At 48.0% G+C, this 20,018-nt stretch overlaps 1 protein-coding gene across 2 annotated transcripts; it reads right to left on the bottom strand.

Moving 5' to 3' along the window:
- Positions 1–801: 801 nt before the first annotated feature.
- Positions 802–19,839, bottom strand: POLR2D (RNA polymerase II subunit D). Of its 2 annotated transcripts, none has more exons than XM_063915889.1 (4): positions 19,779–19,839; positions 14,483–14,663; positions 1,638–1,733; positions 802–1,336 (listed from the first exon to the last, which is right to left on the bottom strand). In XM_063915889.1, exons 1-4 carry the CDS (start codon positions 19,810–19,812, stop codon positions 1,258–1,260), a joined length of 390 nt encoding a protein of 129 aa, XP_063771959.1. In that variant the 5' UTR covers positions 19,813–19,839; the 3' UTR covers positions 802–1,257. The 2 variants fall into 2 exon arrangements, with proteins under 2 accessions (XP_063771959.1, XP_063771958.1); XM_063915888.1 differs by lacking the exon at positions 19,779–19,839 and adding an exon at positions 19,398–19,661.
- Between the last annotated feature and the right edge of the window lie 179 nt (positions 19,840–20,018).

Below are 20,018 nucleotides of genomic sequence, written 5' to 3'. Positions count from 1 at the left end.
GTGCTACTCCATCACACCCAGACGGGTGCATCTCGGACTACTATTCCGCCTACAACGGCGGTCACCATTCATGCCGCTTCAGCCAGTCTTCCAATACACGGCGACACATCATCTCTCTGCTGCACAGCTTCTTGTGGGCAACGCAGGACATCCGACCGGGGACGCCCGGTACGCTGACCAGCCCACCTGAGAGTACTTACAACTGAACGGTAATTGGTGATACACAGTCATTTACCCGGGAGTTCATACATTTGCACCCAGTGTTCTTTCTTGTGCACAATCAGCAATATACATTGACAGCTGTGGAACACGGACTCCAGCTCTATATTATAGCTACAGCATAGTAGAATTTTTCCATCTGTCAGATACCCTGCTACAAGCTCTGTGGGTTATTTTAATATTTATTGTTTTGAACTGGTATTATAAATTTATACTCAGTTTTATTATGTAATACATTTTTAAATGATAAACGCTGGCTCTCTCTAAATCATTATTTCTGACATTCAGCGCAGCCGTTTTTTCTTGTTATCTTCCCCATTACAACACGACACATAGTTGTTCGGCAAGCGCAGTATCTCAGAAATTTGTTTTTATTATATATGTTTATTGCATGTTACATTTCCCATGTTGAGGCGCTTTTCCAGCAGTTAAGTTAAGTGGTTAAGTAATACCTCACTTAATTGGATTAAACCGTCTGTGTTGAGCCATGCATATATTTAATGCAGAGGTTTCCTAACAGTCCAGGTTTTAAGCATTACAAAATAATGTCACAAAATACACAAAATGTCACAAATATGCCAGTTATATTATTTGAAATCTTTTAATAAAAAGAAAATTACATAAACGGTAAAGGAAAAAAAAAAAAAAAAAGCAAATGGCTGTCTATCCCAAATAACTAGCGCACATTTCTCATAAGATTTTGAGCTGTTTGCAACTTAAAAACAAAAACACAAGGAGCTTTACTTATACAAGTTTGTACTTTTGTGTGAAATTAGATGAATGTAAATATGGCATAAGTGGTAAATTTCATAAAGGGCAACACTCAAATGACAGATAAATAACTGCTGATATAACTCAGCTTTACAGACACAATTACGTAAAATAAAAAATGCATTTTTATGGTACGATGTGATAACCAACCCCTAAAACAGACATTCTGATGTGTATCGCAATTAAAGAAGATAGCTGCTGAGGACTACCATGAACCATGGGCAAATCGGACACTGTCTCTGGATGCAAACGGTGAGGATGTGGTCTTCAATACTGGAAACTTCGTTTTGTCTGAATATCATCTAAAATTTGCTGGAGCTCCTCTTCTTCAAAGCGCCCTTCCAGACTGGAAAAACATAGGGAGCAATGTTGGAGGCTGTACTTCAATCAGCAGGAATATTAGGTTAGCCAAGAATGGGACATGAAAGGGGGAACTGCCAGCTGGAAACATTCTTATCAATTGTAAATGACTGTGCAAGGGTATTGGCTGAAGCAGAGGAGCTTAGGACTTCTCAAGCTGCAAGTCTAGAGGAGTACGGGAAAGTAAGAGCTTGCTGGGGTGAGTAACTCCTGACTAGTAAGGACGGGGATTCAGATGTGCTCGGCATAAAAAACAAAACAAAAAACAAAGCAGTCAGTTCACATACCTTGGGATTAGAGCTTTTGCCTCATCTGCTGTTTCTGGACACAAATTAGCTAAACAGGCCAGCTCAAACCTGTGCAGCTTTTTCTGCAACAACAAGCTGCACAGAGGAAGAAGAGTGTTACTACTGCTTTATATAGTTAAGTATTAATTATATAGTCATTATTAAAAAAAATATTTTGAATATAGCTATAAATAAAATAATTAGGTTGAAAAACATATCAGGACGGGGTCTAATTCGAATATCATTAAATAGATAATTTTATACTGTGTAAATGAGTGACTTGCTCACACTTCTACTCAGACATCATGTATGTCCTGGCAGCACAAGAGCCCTCCTGTAGTAGGTTAATCCAGTGGTTTGCATACCGGGTGCCTTGGGATGGTGGTTCAGGACCGATTCAAATTATTTACGGCCCATGTAATAGGCAAAACCAGTGCTGGTGGCTGCTAACCATAAAATGTGTAGGCAAACAGAAGTGAATTTTGTCCCTCACCACATAACTGAAACTAATAGGCCCTACATACTGGGCGATTTGACTGCAAGATTTGAATGATCTCGTTCATTAATGAACGAGATAACGTTCATATCTTTCAGTGTGGAGGCACCAGCGATGAACGATGCGTGGCCCCAAGCTCGTTCATCGCTGATGACCCCGTTGGCTGTGCATGCAAGCCAATATGGACGATCTCGTCCATATTTGCCTGCACTTCTATGGAGCCGGGTGACGGGGGGAGTGAAGAAACTTCACTCCCCCCGTCACTGCTACACCGCCGCCGGGTTGCCCGTATCCACCGGACAGCTCGGCGGCGGATCTTTAAATGTATAGACAGATAGCTTCAGTTAAATAAATGCACAAGATTCTTATTATTATGAGAGAATGCATTTATGGATCAGGGCTCTTATTAAGTCATACTTGTGATAAGAAAGAGACATCACAGTAGATGTTTAGGCCTAGGTATGCAAAAACTTACACATGTGCGACCCGAACCACAGCTACATGTAACTCTACAGATGTATACATTTATCAATTCACAGCAAAACATGTGCCAGGTTATTATATTAAGTACCAATTATTCTGCAAAGTGATTTAGTTTTTGTTACATCAGCATGAAAGGACATGACTATACGTGTAAGAGTTGTTAGGCATGAAGGCTACCTGTAAATAATAAAATGTGTAAAAAAATAAAAAGATTTTACTCACCGGTAAATCTATTTCTCGTAGTCCGTAGTGGATGCTGGGGACTCCGTAAGGACCATGGGGATTAGCGGCTCCGCAGGAGACTGGGCACAACTAAAGAAAGCTTTAGGACTACCTGGTGTGCACTGGCTCCTCCCACCAAGACCCTCCTCCAGACCTCAGTTAGGATACTGTGCCCGGAAGAGCTGACACAATAAGGGAGGATTTTGAATCCCGGGTAAGACTCATACCAGCCACACCAATCACACCGTATAACTCGTGATACTATACCCAGTTAACAGTATGATAACAACTGAGCCTCTCAACAGATGGCTCAACAATAACCCTTTAGTTAGGCAATAACTATATACAAGTATTGCAGACAATCCGCACTTGGGATGGGCGCCCAGCATCCACTACGGACTACGAGAAATAGATTTACCGGTGAGTAAAATCTTATTTTCTCTAACGTCCTAAGTGGATGCTGGGGACTCCGTAAGGACCATGGGGATTATACCAAAGCTCCCAAACGGGCGGGAGAGTGCGGATGACTCTGCAGCACCGAATGAGCAAACTCTAGGTCCTCCTCAGCCAGGGTATCAAACTTGTAGACTCTTGCAAGAGTGTTTTAACCCGACAAAGTAACAGCTCGGCAAATTTGTAAAGCCGAGACCCCTCGGGCAGCCGCCCAAGAAGAGCCCACTTTCCTCGTGGAATGGGCTTTCACAGATTTAGGGTGCGGCATTCCAGCCGCAGAATGTGCAAGTTGAATCGTGCTACAGATCCAGTGAGCAATAGTCTGCTTAGAAGCAGGAGCACCCAGCTTGTTGGGTGCATACAGGATAAATAGCGAGTCAGTTTTCCTGACTCCAGCCGTCCTGGAAACATATACTTTTCAGGGCCCTGACTACGTCCAGAAACTTGGAATCCTCCAAGTCCCAAGTAGCCGCAGGCACCACAATAGGTTGGTTCACGTGAAAAACTGATACCACCTTAGGAAGGAATTGGGAACGAGTCCTCAATTCCGCCTTATCCATATAAAATACAGATAAGGGCATTTGTATGACAAAGCCGCCAATTCTGATACACGCCTGGCCGACGCCACGGCCCACAGCATGACCACTTTCCACGTGAGGTATTGTAGCTCCACGGATTTAAGTGGCTCAACCCAATGCGACTTCAGGAAATCCAACACCACGTTGAGATCCCACGGTGCCACTAGAGGCACAAACGGGGGCTGACTATGCAGCACTCCCTTAAAGTCCGAACTTCAGGCAGTGAAGCCAGTTCTATTTTGGAAGAAAATCGATAGAGCCGAAATCTGGACCTTCATGGAACCCAATTTTAGGCCCATAGTCACCTCTGACTGTAGGAAGTGCAGAAATCGACCTAGCTGAAATTTCTCCTTTGGGGCCTTCCTGGCCTCACAGCACACAACATATGTCCACCATATGCGGTGATAATGGTTTGCGTTCACTTCTTTCCTAGCTTTAAATAGCGTAGGGATAACTTCCTCCGGAATGGCCTTTTCCTTCAGGATCCGGCGTTCAACCACCATGCCGTCAAACGCAGCCGCGGTACGTCTTGGAACAGACAGGCCCCCTGCTGCAGCAGGTCCTGTCTGAGCGGCAGAGGCCATGGGTCCTCTGAGATCATTTCTTGGAGTTCTGGGTACCAAGCTCTTCTTGGCCACCCGGAACAATGAGTATAGTTCTTACTCCTCTCCTTCTTATTATTCTCATTACCCTGGGTATGAGAGGCAGAGAAGGGAACACATACACCGACTGGTACACCCACGGTGTTACCAGAGCGTCCACAGCTATCGCCTGAGGGTCCCTTGACCTGGCGCAGTATTGTAGCTTTTTGTTGAGGCGGGACGCCATCCTGTCCACCTGTGGCCTTTCCCCACGGTGTACATTCATTTGGAAGACTTCTGGATGAAGTCCCCACTCTCTCGGGTGGAGGTCGTGTCTGCTGAGAAAGTCTGCTTCTTAGTTGTCCACTCCGGGAATGAACACTGCTGACAGTGCTAACACATGATTTTCCGCCCCTCGGAGAATCCTTGTGGCTTCTGCCATCGCCATCCTGCTTCTTGTGCCGCCCTGTCGGTTTACATGAGCGACCGCCGTGATGTTGTCTGACTGGATCAGCACCGGCCGGTGTTGAAGCAGGGGTCTAGTCTGACTTAGGGCATTGCAAATGGCCCATAGTTCCAGAACATTTATGTGTAGGGAAGTCTCCTGACTTTTCCATAGGCCTTGGAAGTTTCTTCCCTGTGTGACTGCCCCCCAGCCTGGAAGGCTGGCATCCGTGGTCACCAGGACCCAGTCCTGTATGCCGACTCTGCGGCCCCCTAGAAGATGAGCACTCTGCAGTCACCACCACAGCGACACCCTGGCCCTTGGAGACAGGGTTATCCGCCGATGCATCTGAGGATGCGACCCGGACCACTTGTCCAACAGATCCCACTGGAAGATCCTTGCATGGGACTTGGCGAATGGAAATTCTTCGTAAGAAGCTACCATCTTTCCCAAGGCTCGCGTGCATAGATGCACCGATACCTGTATTTGTATTAGGAGGTCTCCGTCTAGAGACGCCAACTCCTTGGACTTCTCCTCCGGGAGAAACCCTTTTTATCCTGTTCTGTGTCCAGAACCATACCCAGGAACAGTAGACGCGTCGTAGGAACCAGCTGCGACTTTGGAATATTCAGAATCCAGCCGTGCTGTTGTAGCACTTCCCGAGATAGTGCTACTCCGACGAACAACTGCTCCCTGGACCTCGCCTTTATAAGGAGATCGTCCAAGTACGGGATAAGTACTTCGGCCATTACCTTGGTAAATACCCTCGGTGCCGGGGACAGACCAACGGCAACGTCTGGAATTGGTAATGACAATCCTGTACCACAATTTTGAGGTACACCTGGTGACTAGGGTAAATAGGGACATGCAGGTAAGTATCCTTGATGTCCAGTGATACCCTGAAATTTTTCCAGGCTTGCAATAATCGCCCTGAGCGATTCCATTTTGAACTTGAACCTTCGTATATAAAAGTGTTCAAGGATTTCAATTTTAGAATGGGTCTCACCGAACAGTCTGGTTTCGGTACCACAACATTTTGGAATAGTAACCCCGGCCTTGTTGAAGGAGGGGTACCTTGATTTCACCTGCTGGAAGTACAGCTTGTGAATTGCCGCCAGTACTACCTTTCTCCGAGGGCAGCAGGCAAGGCTGATGTGAGGCAACGGCGAGGGGGAGTCGTCTCGAACTCCAGCCTGTATCCCTGTGATACTACTTGCAGAACCTAGGGATCCACCTGTGGGCAAGCCCACTGATCCCTGCAGTTCCCGAGACGCGCCCCCACCGCACCTGTCTCCACCTGTGGAGCCCCAGCGTCATGCGGTGGACTCAGAGGAAGCGAGGGAAGATGATTTGATCCTGGGAACTGGCTGCTGGTGCAGCTTTTTCCTTCTTCCCTTGTCTCTGTGCAGAAAGGAAGCGCCTTTGACCCGCTTGCTTTTCTGAAGCCGAAAGGACTGTATCTGAAAATAAGAATTTACTTACCGATAATTCTATTTCTCGGAGTCCGTAGTGGATGCTGGGGTTCCTGAAAGGACCATGGGGAATAGCGGCTCCGCAGGAGACAGGGCACAAAAGTAAAGCTTTTACAGGTCAGGTGGTGTGTACTGGCTCCTCCCCCTATGACCCTCCTCCAGACTCCAGTTAGGTACTGTGCCCGGACGAGCGTACACAATAAGGGAGGATTTTGAATCCCGGGTAAGACTCATACCAGCCACACCAATCACACCGTACAACTTGTGATCTAAACCCAGTTAACAGTATGATAACAGAGGAGCCTCTGAAAGATGGCTTCCTAAACAATAACCCGAATTAGTTAACAATAACTATGTACAAGTATTGCAGATAATCCGCACTTGGGATGGGCGCCCAGCATCCACTACGGACTCCGAGAAATAGAATTATCGGTAAGTAAATTCTTATTTTCTCTATCGTCCTAAGTGGATGCTGGGGTTCCTGAAAGGACCATGGGGATTATACCAAAGCTCCCAAACGGGCGGGAGAGTGCGGATGACTCTGCAGCACCGAATGAGAGAACTCCAGGTCCTCCTTTGCCAGGGTATCAAATTTGTAAAAATTTACAAACGTGTTCTCCCCTGACCACGTAGCTGCTCGGCAGAGTTGTAATGCCGAGACCCCTCGGGCAGCCGCCCAAGATGAGCCCACCTTCCTTGCGGAATGGGCCTTAACAGATTTAGGCTGTGGCAGGCCTGCCACAGAATGTACAAGTTGAATTTTGTTACAAAACCAACGAGCAATCGACTGCTTAGAAGCAGGTGCACCCAACTTGTTGGGTGCATACAGTATAAACAGCGAGTCAGATTTTCTGACTCCAGCCGTCCTTTAAATGTATATTTTTAAGGCTCTGACAACGTCCAACAACTTGGAGTCCTTCAAGTCGTCTGTAGCCGCAGGCACTACAATAGGCTGGTTCAGGTGAAACGCTGATACCACCTTAGGGAGAAAATGCGGACGCGTCCGCAGCTCTGCCCTATGTCGAATGGAAATTTAAATAAGGGCTTTTATAAGACAAAGCCGCCAGTTCAGATACTCTCCCGGCCGAAGCCAGGGCCAGTAACATAGTCACTTTCCATGTGAGATATTTCAAATCCACATTCTTTAGTGGTTCAAACCAATTGGATTTGAGGAAATCTAAAACTACATTTAGATCCCACGGTGCCACCTTAGGCACCACAGGAGGCTGTATATGCAGTACTCCTTTGATAAAATTTTGGACCTCAGGGACTGAGGCCAATTCTTTGTGGAAGAATATTGATAGGGCCGAAATTTGAACCTTAATAGATCCCAATTTGAGACCCATAGACAATCCTGATTGCAGGAAATGTAGGAAAACGACCCAGTTGAAATTCCTCCATCGGAGCACTCCGCTGCTCGCACCACGCAACATATTTTCGCCAAATACGGCGATAATGCTTCGCGGTGACTTCCTTCCTTGCCTTTATCAAGGTAGGAATGACTTCTTCTGGAATGCCTTTTCCTTTTAGGATCTGGCATTCAACGCCATGCCGTCAAACGCAGCCGCGGTAAGTCTTGAAAAAGACAAGGACCCTGCTGAAGCAGGTCCCTTCTCAGAAGTAGAGGCCACGGATCGTCCGTGACCATCTCTTGAAGTTCCGGGTACCAAGTCCTTCTTGGCCAATCCGGAGCCACTAGTCTTACTCCTCTTTGCCGTATAATCCTCAATACCTTTGGTATGAGAGGCAGAGGAGGAAACACATATACCGACTGGTACACCCAAGGTGTTACCAGCGCGTCCACAGCTATTGCCTGCGGATCTCTTGACCTGGCGCAATACCTGTCCAGTGTTTTGTTGAGGCGAGACGCCATCATGTCCACCATTGGTTTTACCCAACGGTTTAATAGCATGTGGAAAACTTCTGGATGAAGTCCCCACTCTCCCGGGTGAAGGTCGTGTCTGCTGAGGAAGTCTGCTTCCCAGTTGTCCACGCCCGGGATGAATACTGCTGACAGTGCTATCACGTGATTCTCCGCCCAGCGAAGGATCCTGGCAGCTTCTGCCATTGCCCTCCTGCTTCTTGTGCCGCCCTGTCTGTTTACATGGGCGACTGCCGTGATGTTGTCCGACTGGATCAACACCGGTCTTCCTTGAAGCAGAGGTTCCGCCTGGCTTAGAGCATTGTAGATTGCTCTTAGTTCCAGAATGCTTATGTGAAGAGACTTTTTCAGGCTCGACCACACTCCCTGGAAATTTCTTCCCTGTGTGACTGCTCCCCAGCCTCTCAGGCTGGCATCCGTGGTCACCAGGATCCAATCCTGCATGCCGAATCTGCGGCCCTCCAATAGATGAGCCTCCTGCAACCACCACAGAAGGGATACCCTTGTCCTCGGCGACAGGGTTATCCGCAGGTGCATCTGAAGATGCGACCCTGACCATTTGTCCAACAGATCCCTTTGCATGGAATCTGCCGAAAGGGATTGCTTCGTAAGAAGCTACCATTTTTTCCCAGGACTCTTGTGCATTGATGTACAGACACCTTTCCTGGTTTTAGGAGGTTCCTGACCAGGTCAGATAACTCCTTGGCTTTTTCTTCGGGAAGAAAAACCTTTTTCTGAACTGTGTCCAGAATCATCCCCAGGAACAGCAGACGAGTTGTCGGCATTAATTGGGATTTTGGAATATTCAGAATCCATCCGTGCTGCTTTAGCACCTCTTGAGATAGTGCTAAACCCATCTCTAGCTGTTCTCTGGACCTTGCCCTTATTAGGAGATCGTCCAAGTATGGGATAATTAATACGCCTTTTCTTCGAAGAAGAAATATTATCTCGGCCATTACCTTTGTAAAGACCCGAGGTGCCGTGGACAAACCAAACGGCAGCGTCTGAAACTGATAGTGACAGTTTTGTACAACGAACCTGAGGTACCCCTGGTGTGAGGGGTAATTGGAACGTGGAGATACGCATCCTTGATGTCCAAGGATACCATAAAGTCCCCTTCTTCCAGGTTCGCTATCACTGCTCTGAGTGACTCCATCTTGAACTTGAACTTCTTTATGTATAGGTTCAAGGACTTCAGATTTAGAATAGGCCTTACCGAGCCATCCGGCTTCGGTACCACAAATAGAGTGGAATAATACCCCTTCCCTTGTTGTAGAAGAGGTACCTTGACTATCACCTGCTGAGAATACAGCTTGTGAATGGCTTCCAAAACCGTCTCCCTTTCTGAGGGGGACGTTGGTAAAGCAGACTTCAGGAAACGGCGAGGTGGCTCTGTCTCTAATTTCAACCTGTACCCCTGAGATATTATCTGCAGGATCCAGGGATTTACCTGCGAGTGAGCCCACTGCGCGCTGTAATTTTTGAGACGACCGCCTACCGCCCCCGAGTCCGCTTGCGAAGCCCCAGCGTCATGCTGAGGCTTTTGTAGAAGCCGGGGAGGGCTTCTGTTCCTGGGAAGGAGCTGCCTGTTGCTGTCTCTTCCCTCGTCCTCTGCCTCGTGGCAGATATGAATAGCCCTTTGCTCTCTTATTTTTAAAGGAACGAAAGGGCTGCGGTTGAAAGGTCGGTGCCTTTTTCTGTTGGGGAGTGACTTGAGGTAGAAAGGTGGATTTCCCGGCCGTAGCCGTGGCCACCAAATCCGATAGACCGACCCCAAATAACTCCTCTACGCATCGCCTGTCCACTGTCGTGTCCATAAAGCTCTTCTGGCCGAAATGGACATAGCACTTACCCGTGATGCCAGTGTGCAGATATCTCTCTGTGCATCACGCATATAAAGAAATGCATCCTTTATTTGTTCTAACGACAGTAAAATATTGTCCCTGTCCAGGGTATCAATATTTTCGATCAGGGACTCTGACCAAACTACCCCAGCACTGCACATCCAGGCAGTCGCAATAGCTGGTCGTAGTATAACACCTGCATGTGTGTATATACCTTTTTGGATATTTTCCATCCTCCTATCTGATGGATCTTTAAGTGCGTCCGTCTCAGGAGAGGGTAACGCCACTTGTTTTGATAAGCGTGTTAGCGCTTTGTCCACCCTAGGAGGTGTTTCCCAGCGCTCCCTAACCTCTGGCGGGAAAGGGTATAAAGCCAATAACTTCTTTGAAATTAGCAGTTTTTTATCGGGGCACCCCACGCTTCATCACACACGTCATTTAATTCTTCTGATTCGGTAAAAACTACTGGTAGTTTTTTCACACCCCACATAATACCCTGTTTAGTGGTACCTGTAGTATCAGCTAAATGTAACATCTCCTTTATTGCCAAAATCATATAACGTGTGGCCCTACTGGAAAATACGGTTGATTCGTCACCTTCACCACCGGAATCAGTGCCTGTGTCTGGGTCTGTGTCGACCGACTGAGGCAAGGGACGTTTTACAGCCCCTGACGGTGTTTGAGGCGCCTGGACAGACACTAATTGAGTGTCCGGCCGCCTCATGTCGGCAAACGACTACTTAAGCGAGTTGACGCTATCCCGTAATTCCACAAATAAAGGCATCCATTCTGGTGTCGACCCCCTAGGAGGTGACATCCTCATATTTGGCAATTGCTCCGCCTCCACACCAATAACGTCCTCATACATGTCGACACACACGTACCGACACACAGCAGACACACAGGGAATGCTCTATACGAAGACAGGACCCACTAGCCCTTTGGGGAGACAGAGGGAGAGTCTGCCAGCACACACCAAAAAGCGCTATATATGACAGGGATAGCCTTATGATTAAGTGCTCCCTTATAGCTGCTTTTATATTAATATATTGCCATTTATTCTGCCCCCCCTCTCTGTTATACCCTGTTTCTGTAGTGCAGTGCAGGGGAGAGACCTGGGAGCCTTCCTGACCAGCGGAGCTGTGACAGAAAATGGCGCCGTGTGCTGAGGAGATAGGCCCCGCCCCTTTTTCGGCGGGCTCGTCTCCCGCTATTTAGTACATTTAGGCAGGGGTAAATATCTCCATATAGCCTCTGGGGCTATATGTGAGGTATTTTTAGCCTTTTTAAAGGTTTTCATTTGCCTCCCAGGGCGCCCCCCCCCAGCGCCCTGCACCCTCAGTGACTGCCGTGTGAAGTGTGCTGAGAGGAAAATGGCGCACAGCTGCAGTGCTGTGCGCTACCTTAAGAAGACTGCAGGAGTCTTCAGCCGCCGATTCTGGACCTCTTCTTGCTTCAGCATCTGTGAGGGGGCCGGCGGCGTGGCTCCGGTGACCATCCAGGCTGTACCTGTGATCGTCCCTCTGGAGCTTCATGTCCAGTAGCCAAGAAGCCAATCCATCCTGCACGCAGGTGAGTTCACTTCTTCTCCCCTCTGTCCCTCGTTGCAGTGATCCTGTTGCCAGCAGGAATCACTGTAAAATAAAAAACCTAAGCTAAACTCTCTAAGCAGCTCTTTATGAGAGCCACCTAGAATTGCACCCTTCTCGGCCGGGCACAAAAATCTAACTGGAGTCTGGAGGAGGGTCATAGGGGGAGGAGCCAGTACACACCACCTGACCTGTAAAAGCTTTACTTTTGTGCCCTGTCTCCTGCGGAGCCGCTATTCCCCATGGTCCTTTCAGGAACCCCAGCATCCACTTAGGACGATAGAGAAAATACGGTGCTTTCTTAGGCTTTTGTGAGGAAACCTGAGGTAAAAATTTTTTCTTCCCAGCTGTTGCTGTGGATACGAGGTCCCAGAGACCCTACCCCAAACAATTCCTCACCCTTATAAGGCAGAATCTCCATGTGCCTTTTAAATGCAGCATCACCTGTCCACTGCCGGGTTTCTACTACCCTCCTGGCAGAATGGACATTGCATTAATTCTGGATGCCAGCCGGCAAATATCCCTCTGTGCATCCTTTATATATATATATATAAGACAACGTCTTAAATATGCTCAATGTTAGCAAAATATTATCCCTGTCTTAGCGTATTAATATTATCTGACAGGGTGTCAGACCACGCTGCAGCAGCACTATTTATGCTGAGGCAATTGCAGGTTTCAGTATATAACCTGAGTGTGTAAATACAGACTTCAGGATCGCCTCCTGCTTTTTATCAGCAGGTTCCTTCAAGGTGGCCGTATCCTAAGACGGCAGTGCCACCTTTTGACAAACGTGTGAGCGCCTTATCCACCCTAAGGGATATCTCCCCACGTGACCTATCCTCTGGCGGGAAAGGGTACGCCATCAGTAACTTTTTAGAAATTACCAGTTTCTTATCGGGGGAAACCACGCTTCTTTACACACTTCATTCATCTGATGGGGGAACAAAACAGTGGCTGTTTTTTCTCCCCAAAAATAAAACCCCTTTTATGTGGTATTTGGGTTCATGTCAGAAAATGCGTAACACATTTTTTCATTGCCGAGATCATGTAACGGATGTTCCTAGTGGATTGTGTATATGTCTCAACCTCGTCGACACTGGAGTCAGACTCCGTGTCGACATCTGTGTCTGCCATCTGAGGTAACGGGCGTTGTTTGAGCCCCTGATGGCCTTTGAGACGCCTGTGCAGACGCGGGCTGAGAAGCCGGCTGTCCCACAGCTGTTACGTCATCCAGCCTTTTATGTAAGGAGTTGACACTGTCGGTTAATACCTTCCACCTATCCATCCACTCTGGTGTCGGCCCCACAGGGGGCGACATCCCATTTATCGGCCTCTGCTCCGCCTCCACGTAACCTTCCTCCTCCAACATGTCGACACAGCCGTACCGACACACCGCACACACACAGGGAATGCTCTGACTGAGGACAGGACCCCACAAAGTCCTTTGGGGAGACCGAGAGAGAGTATGCCAGCACACACCAGAGCGCTATATAATGCAGGGATTAACACTATAACTGAGTGATTTTTCCCCAAATAGCTGCTTGTATACATATATTGCGCCTAAATTTAGTGCTCCCCCTCTCTTTTTAACCCTTTGAGCCTGAAAACTACAGGGGAGAGCCTGGGGAGCTGTCTTCCAGCTGCACTGTGAAGAGAAAATGGCGCCAGTGTGCTGAGGGAGAAGCCCCGCCCCCTTTTCGGCTGACTTTCTCCCGCTTTTTCTGTGATACTGGCAGGGGTAATTTTACATCTATATAGCCTCTGGGACTATATATGATGTATATTTTGCCAGCCAAGGTGTTATTTCTTGCCCTCAGGGGGCCCCCCCCCCCAGCGCCCTGCACCCATCAGTGACCGAAGTGTGAGGTGTACATGAGGAGCAATGGCGCACAGCTGCAGTGCTGTGCGCTACCTTGGTGAAGACCGAAGTCTTCTGCCGCCGATTTTCCGGACCTTCTTCGTGCTTCTGGCTCTGTAAGGGGGACGGCGGCGCGGCTCCGGGAACGAACACCAAGGTCGGGTCCTGCGGTCGATCCCTCTGGAGCTAATGGTGTCCAGTAGCCTAAGAAGCCCAAACTACCACCTGTTAGGTAGGTTCGCTTCTTCTCCCCTTAGTCCCTCGCTGCAGTGAGTCTGTTGCCAGCAGATCTCACTGAAAATAAAAAACATAAATATACTTTCTTTCTAGGTGCTCAGGAGAGCCCCTAGTGTGCATCCAGCTCGGCCGGGCAGAAGAATCTAACTGAGGTCTGGAGGAGGGTCTTGGTGGGAGGAGCCAGTGCACACCAGGTAGTCCTAAAGCTTTCTTTAGTTGTGCCCAGTCTCCTGCGGAGCCGCTAATCCCCATGGTCCTTACGGAGTCCCCAGCATCCACTTAGGACGTTAGAGAAACAAGTATAAATTATGAATAGCATTCCACTGCTTAAAGTGTACACCATACTTGCCTACCTGACCCTCTCCATGAGGGAGAAAATGCTCTGTTGCTGGCCTTTCCTGGTAATGTATGATTGCCATCACCTGTGGTGAGCTAGTTAATTGATAAGAAAGGTATCTCACCACAGGTGATGGCATTCATACATTACCAGGCAGAGCATTTTCTCCCTCATGGGGAGGGTCATGTAGGCAAGTATGGTGTACAGCCTCATGAAAGATATTCAGACTACCACAAATGGTGCAAAACTCCTGCGTTGGTGTGATATTTACAATAAGATGATGACAGGAGATGTAACCTACAATGTAAGCAAGACATCACATTACATTACATTTCTGTGCTATACACAGGAGTGACGCAAAGTACCTTCGGACACTGGCGATTGTTTCTCTGTTCTTGAATCGGCTGAAACTTGCAGTGTAGCTGAGTGTTTTCATAAAGACTTCAGACAACTCCTGTTCTTTCTCTGCACTTTCATTCTGTTGTTTTCTATGCTCCAGTAACATGTTAACTTCAGAATTCAGTAGTGTCTCCGCACTTTCAAACTCTATGCAAAACAAAACATTTTACTGCTCAATTCTACAATTACAATAGATAATAGCTACAAACTCTTAAATTAGTTTTTTTTTTGTAAGACTACAAGTCGTTATCTTTTTTTCATTTTTATTTTAAATAATGTTTGAAAGATATATGGGGCCAATTCAATTGTTTTGGGCATCTAAACATTGTCTAAACAGGACTTTTTAGCAGCCTAAACATGTCTCAATTCAATTGTGTCTAGGCACCTAAGCACATCACGCATGTCGCACCAAAACAGATCAGGTTTAGCCGCCTAAACTAGGCAGAGGTAAAACAATTCATTTGGCCCCAGCTCATTGTGATTACCCTATCGGGTGTGAATCATAGGGTCGACCGTAACTAGGTCAACAGTCATTAGGTCGACACGGTCATTAGGTCAACAAGAGTTCTTTATATTTTTTGGGTGTCGTTTTCTTTGTAAAGTGACCGGGAACCCCAATTAGTTCCCCGTATCCCCTCGCACGGCAAGGTGCCTTGCTGCGCTCGGCACAGGTTACTATTCCCAATCGTAGTCCATGTGGATCGTAAAGTATGAAAAAGTAAAAAAAAAAAAATTGTGAAAAACACATCGACCTTTTCATGTGTCGACCTTTGCCACGTCGACCAATAGTGGTCGACCTAAAGTCCGGATACCACCCTAACACATACGTGACAAAATGTAGTGATCCAAAGTGCTTTGGAACCCTGCTATTCTTAGCTTGCACATTCACACTACAAGATCCTCCGTCACTTACTTTTTATGCTATCACGTCAGCACCAAGAAAATTGGTGTTTCGCTGACAGGATGGAATGTAGAAGTCATCCTCATTACACCCTTTAACGAATATCTTATGGAGACACTTTATAGGGGCAGATGTATTTAGCCTGGAAAAGTGATAAAGCAGTGTTAAGGGGGGTACACACAGAGATCCGTGCTTAAATTCTAAGCAATCTGACTAGATTGCTTAGAACTTAATCACGGATCTCTCCTCGTGTATGCCCCACAGTGAAATCGATGCGCGTCGCTATCGCCGGTGCTAGATTGGCCTCCATGCAGGCTCAATCTAGCACATCGCTCATTTCACTGCTGGGTGAAGTGAGTACCCCCCTCCCTCAACACACATTGCGCTGTGCTGAGCGGGGGGAGAGGTGTGTGCTGAGCAGTCTGTGACACATTGCTCAGCACACATCTCTCTGGTGCGTAGTGTTCACGCTAGGCAGTTTTAGCAGGATGCCGCGCCCTGACCGATTTTTTAAGGGCAAAACCGGCCCTACCCTTTCTGCGGCGCCCTGCTAAAACTGCCGCCCGCTTCCTGCCCTTACAGCGTGTAAAGATGCCGGGAAGCCCAGCACCTCTGTAGGTGCTGGGCACACCCCCAACAGTGATGCCGCCAGCCGCCCTCGCCCTCTTTTTTTACGTCTGCGGGATGAACCGCCCACTTTTATTACCCGTAATGACCACGCCCCCTATTTTGCATGACCGCGCCTTTTTGCCGCTAGCGCCCCTGTAGGTCCGGCGCCCTGCCCAGATTCTAGAGTGAACACTAGGTGTGTACTGCCCTTTACTGGTCATATCTGTTAAAATCTGGAGACAGTGAGTAGTCAAAAGGGGCCTGAATAAATACAGTCTATATCTATATAGATATTTCCCCTTATACAATGTCCAAAAACAGATATAATCCCCTACTGCAATAACGAAAGCTGAGAACCCACTAGCCTCACAAATTACTTATGTAACTGTGAAAGTATAAGAAAAATCACAGTGACCCAGCCAGAGCTAGAACAATACTTGCTGTCAGCCGATCCCCGCCTGAAACGAACAGGGTTAGAAGCTGATGTCCCCTTAATTCTGTGTGTGTGCGTGTGTGATGAGCTATCAGTAGCGCAGCATCCACCGCAGTGTCTCAGCAGTGTGGAGAAGATGGCGCTTGTAGTTCTAGTCCGCCCCCACAGACTGAGGTAGGCGGCACAGAAAACATCACCGGAGCGGAAGCGCAATGCGGGAAGAGATCCTTCCCCCTTCTGTGTAACCACTGCGGTTGGCCATTCCCCTTCAGCAAGGGGACCTAAGTGTCTATATGTAAAACGTGGTGCGAGACCGAGGCGGAAACCGCGTCCAGGGACAATATCCGCTTCAGTCACCGTACCGCTGGGGGAATGTCCCAATAACCCCTTCAATATTCGGGTGGCCGGAGAACTGTACCGCTGTTTCCCTGTTGCCCATCCAACCTGTGCGGCATGGACACAGCCGCGGTCTCTGTCAGACCGCCGCACACAACACATAGCGCGCGCCGCCGCTCATTGCACATCACAATAGTGAATAATAGGGGAAGAATAGCCCAACACTGCCTAGCCAGGTTGTGGCTCCCGGAATAACTATTAGGTTATGGAGCTTGTGCTACCTTCCAGTTGCCTCCTCTGATCACTTGTCCGGATAGAAGAAAGCCCCAGTGACCTCAGTATGGTGGCTTCCTCTGAGGCTGTATTGAGTGGGAATGCTCTATCTATCTAGCCCCACTCTAAACATACTTGTCACCTGTAAGACAGGGTAGATGCTAGATTCAAGTGGCCATAGGGCTGTAACACACACTCCGGTTTTTCCCGGATGGCAAAAAGCCGGACAAACTTTGTCCGGCTTTTTGCCATCCGGGAGAAACCGGCAGTGTCTGTCACACAGGACGGCTTTGAGCCGTGTGTGATGCTGTGCGCATGCGCAGCATCAGACACGGCTTCAGAAAAAAACGTTGTGTGTGAAAGCTCCCCTTCACACACATGGTTTACTGGCTCCAAAGACGGCCCAGCGGACGCCCGGCCGCCAGACCTTCCAGTGGTGAGACCCGGCTGCAACCCGGCAGCCAGGCCGGGGCCGTGCAGTGTGAAGGGACCCTAGCCCTCACACTGTTAACTACAATGCCGGCACGGAAAAAAGCCGTCCGGCTTTTTCCCGGCCGGCAAAAGCCGGGTAGTGTGTTTCAGCACTAAGGGACCTTTTACATCAGGGGGTGGAGCCACAACACAAGGGGGAGGAGCTAGGCCAGCGGGATAGCTCCTCTACTATCCACGCCACCAACTATTGCGAGCCACCGAGCCCAAAGCGTGGCGAGCTAAACGAACCCGCGAGGGTACATTTCAGGTACTCTGTTCGGCTGTGGCTCCTCCCCCTGGTGATGTGACTCCACCCCCTGGTGACGTCAGAGGTCCCTTACCCCACTTGGATTTAGAACCAACCCTGTAGACAGGGACTAAGTATATACAAAAAAAGTAAATAAAAAAAACCTAACTAAAAGCAAAGAGAACTGTGCCTACACTCTCCAGGAACATAACTAAAACTGAGGTCTTGATAGTCAGGCTGGAGATGAGGGGGGGGGGGGGGGGGGGGGTAGTTAGTTTTTATAGGTTCTGTGCCAAACTCCCTTCCGACACACTCTAACCCATCAGTAAGTGCACAGCGTCCCCCAGATGGATAAAAGAGAAAGGTTCATAATTTATGCATTTATGCGTACAAGTTACTACACATACAGAGAACTTCAGGCTTACACAGCTGGGTGCTCATTAATGAGATACAACTAATTATGCAATTGGATACCTCACTGAATTTAGACTCCTCATCACTGATCTCATATTCCTCTAAGACAGTGGTTCTCAAACTCAGTCCTCACGACCCCACACAGATCACGTTTTCCAGATCACCCAGCAGGTGCACAGGTGTAGTCATTGCTCACTGACATATTGTAAAAGATCCACAGGTGGAGCTGATTATTTAACTTGCAATTCAGTGAGGAGACCTGGAAAATATGAACTGTTTGGGGTACCGAGAGCTGAGTTAGAGAGCCTGTGCTCTATGAAAAAGCCTTGCTTCAACAGAAGATACACAGTCAGATATTAAAGGAGGAATAATTCTTTGCCCTACACTGTCAGAGAAACCCCAAGTATCAGCAATGTTTCGTAGGACGAATGGGTTAAGGGGGGCTTATCTGAAAACTGGTCCCACCCCCAATAGAACGCTGCCTACTACACAATGTACAGCTATTATGGGGCCACGTGTGTGCCAGGTACTGCTAATAGTGTGGACTTATGCTGCACACATCTTCTTACAGGACTGGGACATTGTACAATATCACTTTAAGAGACTGGCTTTCTCCATTGCGTGAGGCGTGGACTGACCAGGCGCTCACTATTACATTACACTAGAGAGGGAATAATTGTTGAAGCAGTTTATGTATCTATGTGCTTACAAAGCAATGTACTGCTCCCAAAACTGCACATTTAAATGATATTAGCCCAGCGGTATCTGATATATGGCATCATATGGATTATTATGTGATAGTTACATCGGATAGTAGGTTGCTATATAATAATACCGTTAGCTATGGGATTACGGTTTATATGTATACATTTAATCTTAGCCAATCTCTAGTAACAGTATACTGTATTTCCTTCCGAGTATACACGGCGCTGTGCTGTACGGCCCAGGGGTGCTATTTATACAAGTGAGGGAGAGTGTGGCTGTACTCCCTATTAGAGCAGCTGCTACACACACTATATTATATATCTCCAGTATATGGCCGTGTGTGTTACATGGAGGCATGCTAGCTACATCACATAGAGCAGACCAACCCTGATGCTGGGTCTTCCACTCACTGCCCCGTATCTGTAAGCTGTCCGGTGTCTATACCCACGGCGGCGTTCTGCTGCCCCCACATCTCCTTCCCCCGGATCTGACCTTTCGGGAACAGCAGCTGAGACGCGTCCTCCTCCGCATCACCGGCACGAGCCTCCGAGCCGCCTGCCGCCATGTTTGTTTCCTAGGCGGCGGAAGCGGAAATACTAACTATAGAGTAGCTGCGAGCGTTCGGACGCCGTCATCTTGGCGTCGCTTCTCGGTGCCGTCGTTCGAGCGTTGTTGAACGCTCTATGGTAGTTTAGGCTGGCCTGCCCGCCTGGCGTAACATCGCCAAATTCAAAACATGACCGATATTCGTCTGTGTTACTAGTGCCCCAGCCAGGCCGGTGGCAAGGCCTCCCAAGTCCTAATCAGCCCCTTGTACAGGTATCCCTGATTGTGAGACTCCCTGAGATAATAGCAATAAGTAGTAATCCATACCTCCCAACATGACCCTCTCCAGGAGGGACAGCATGCTCTGTTCCTGGACTTCCTTCTTAATTTATGATTGCCCTCACTTATGCTGAAACACCTTTCTTATCCATTAACCTGTTCAAAACAGATGATGGCAATCATAAATTAAGAGGAAAGTCTAGAAGCAGAGCATTGTGTCCCTCCTGGAGAGGGTCATGTTGGGAGGTATGGTAATCTCACCTATTGATTGTAAACTTGCGAGCAGGG

This window comes from Pseudophryne corroboree, chromosome 4 (genome assembly GCF_028390025.1).
Source record: "Pseudophryne corroboree isolate aPseCor3 chromosome 4, aPseCor3.hap2, whole genome shotgun sequence".
In the NCBI taxonomy this organism is placed as follows: Eukaryota; Metazoa; Chordata; class Amphibia; order Anura; family Myobatrachidae; genus Pseudophryne; species Pseudophryne corroboree.
Note: the sequence above shows the minus strand (reverse complement) of the source record. Positions and strands in the feature narration are given on the sequence as shown.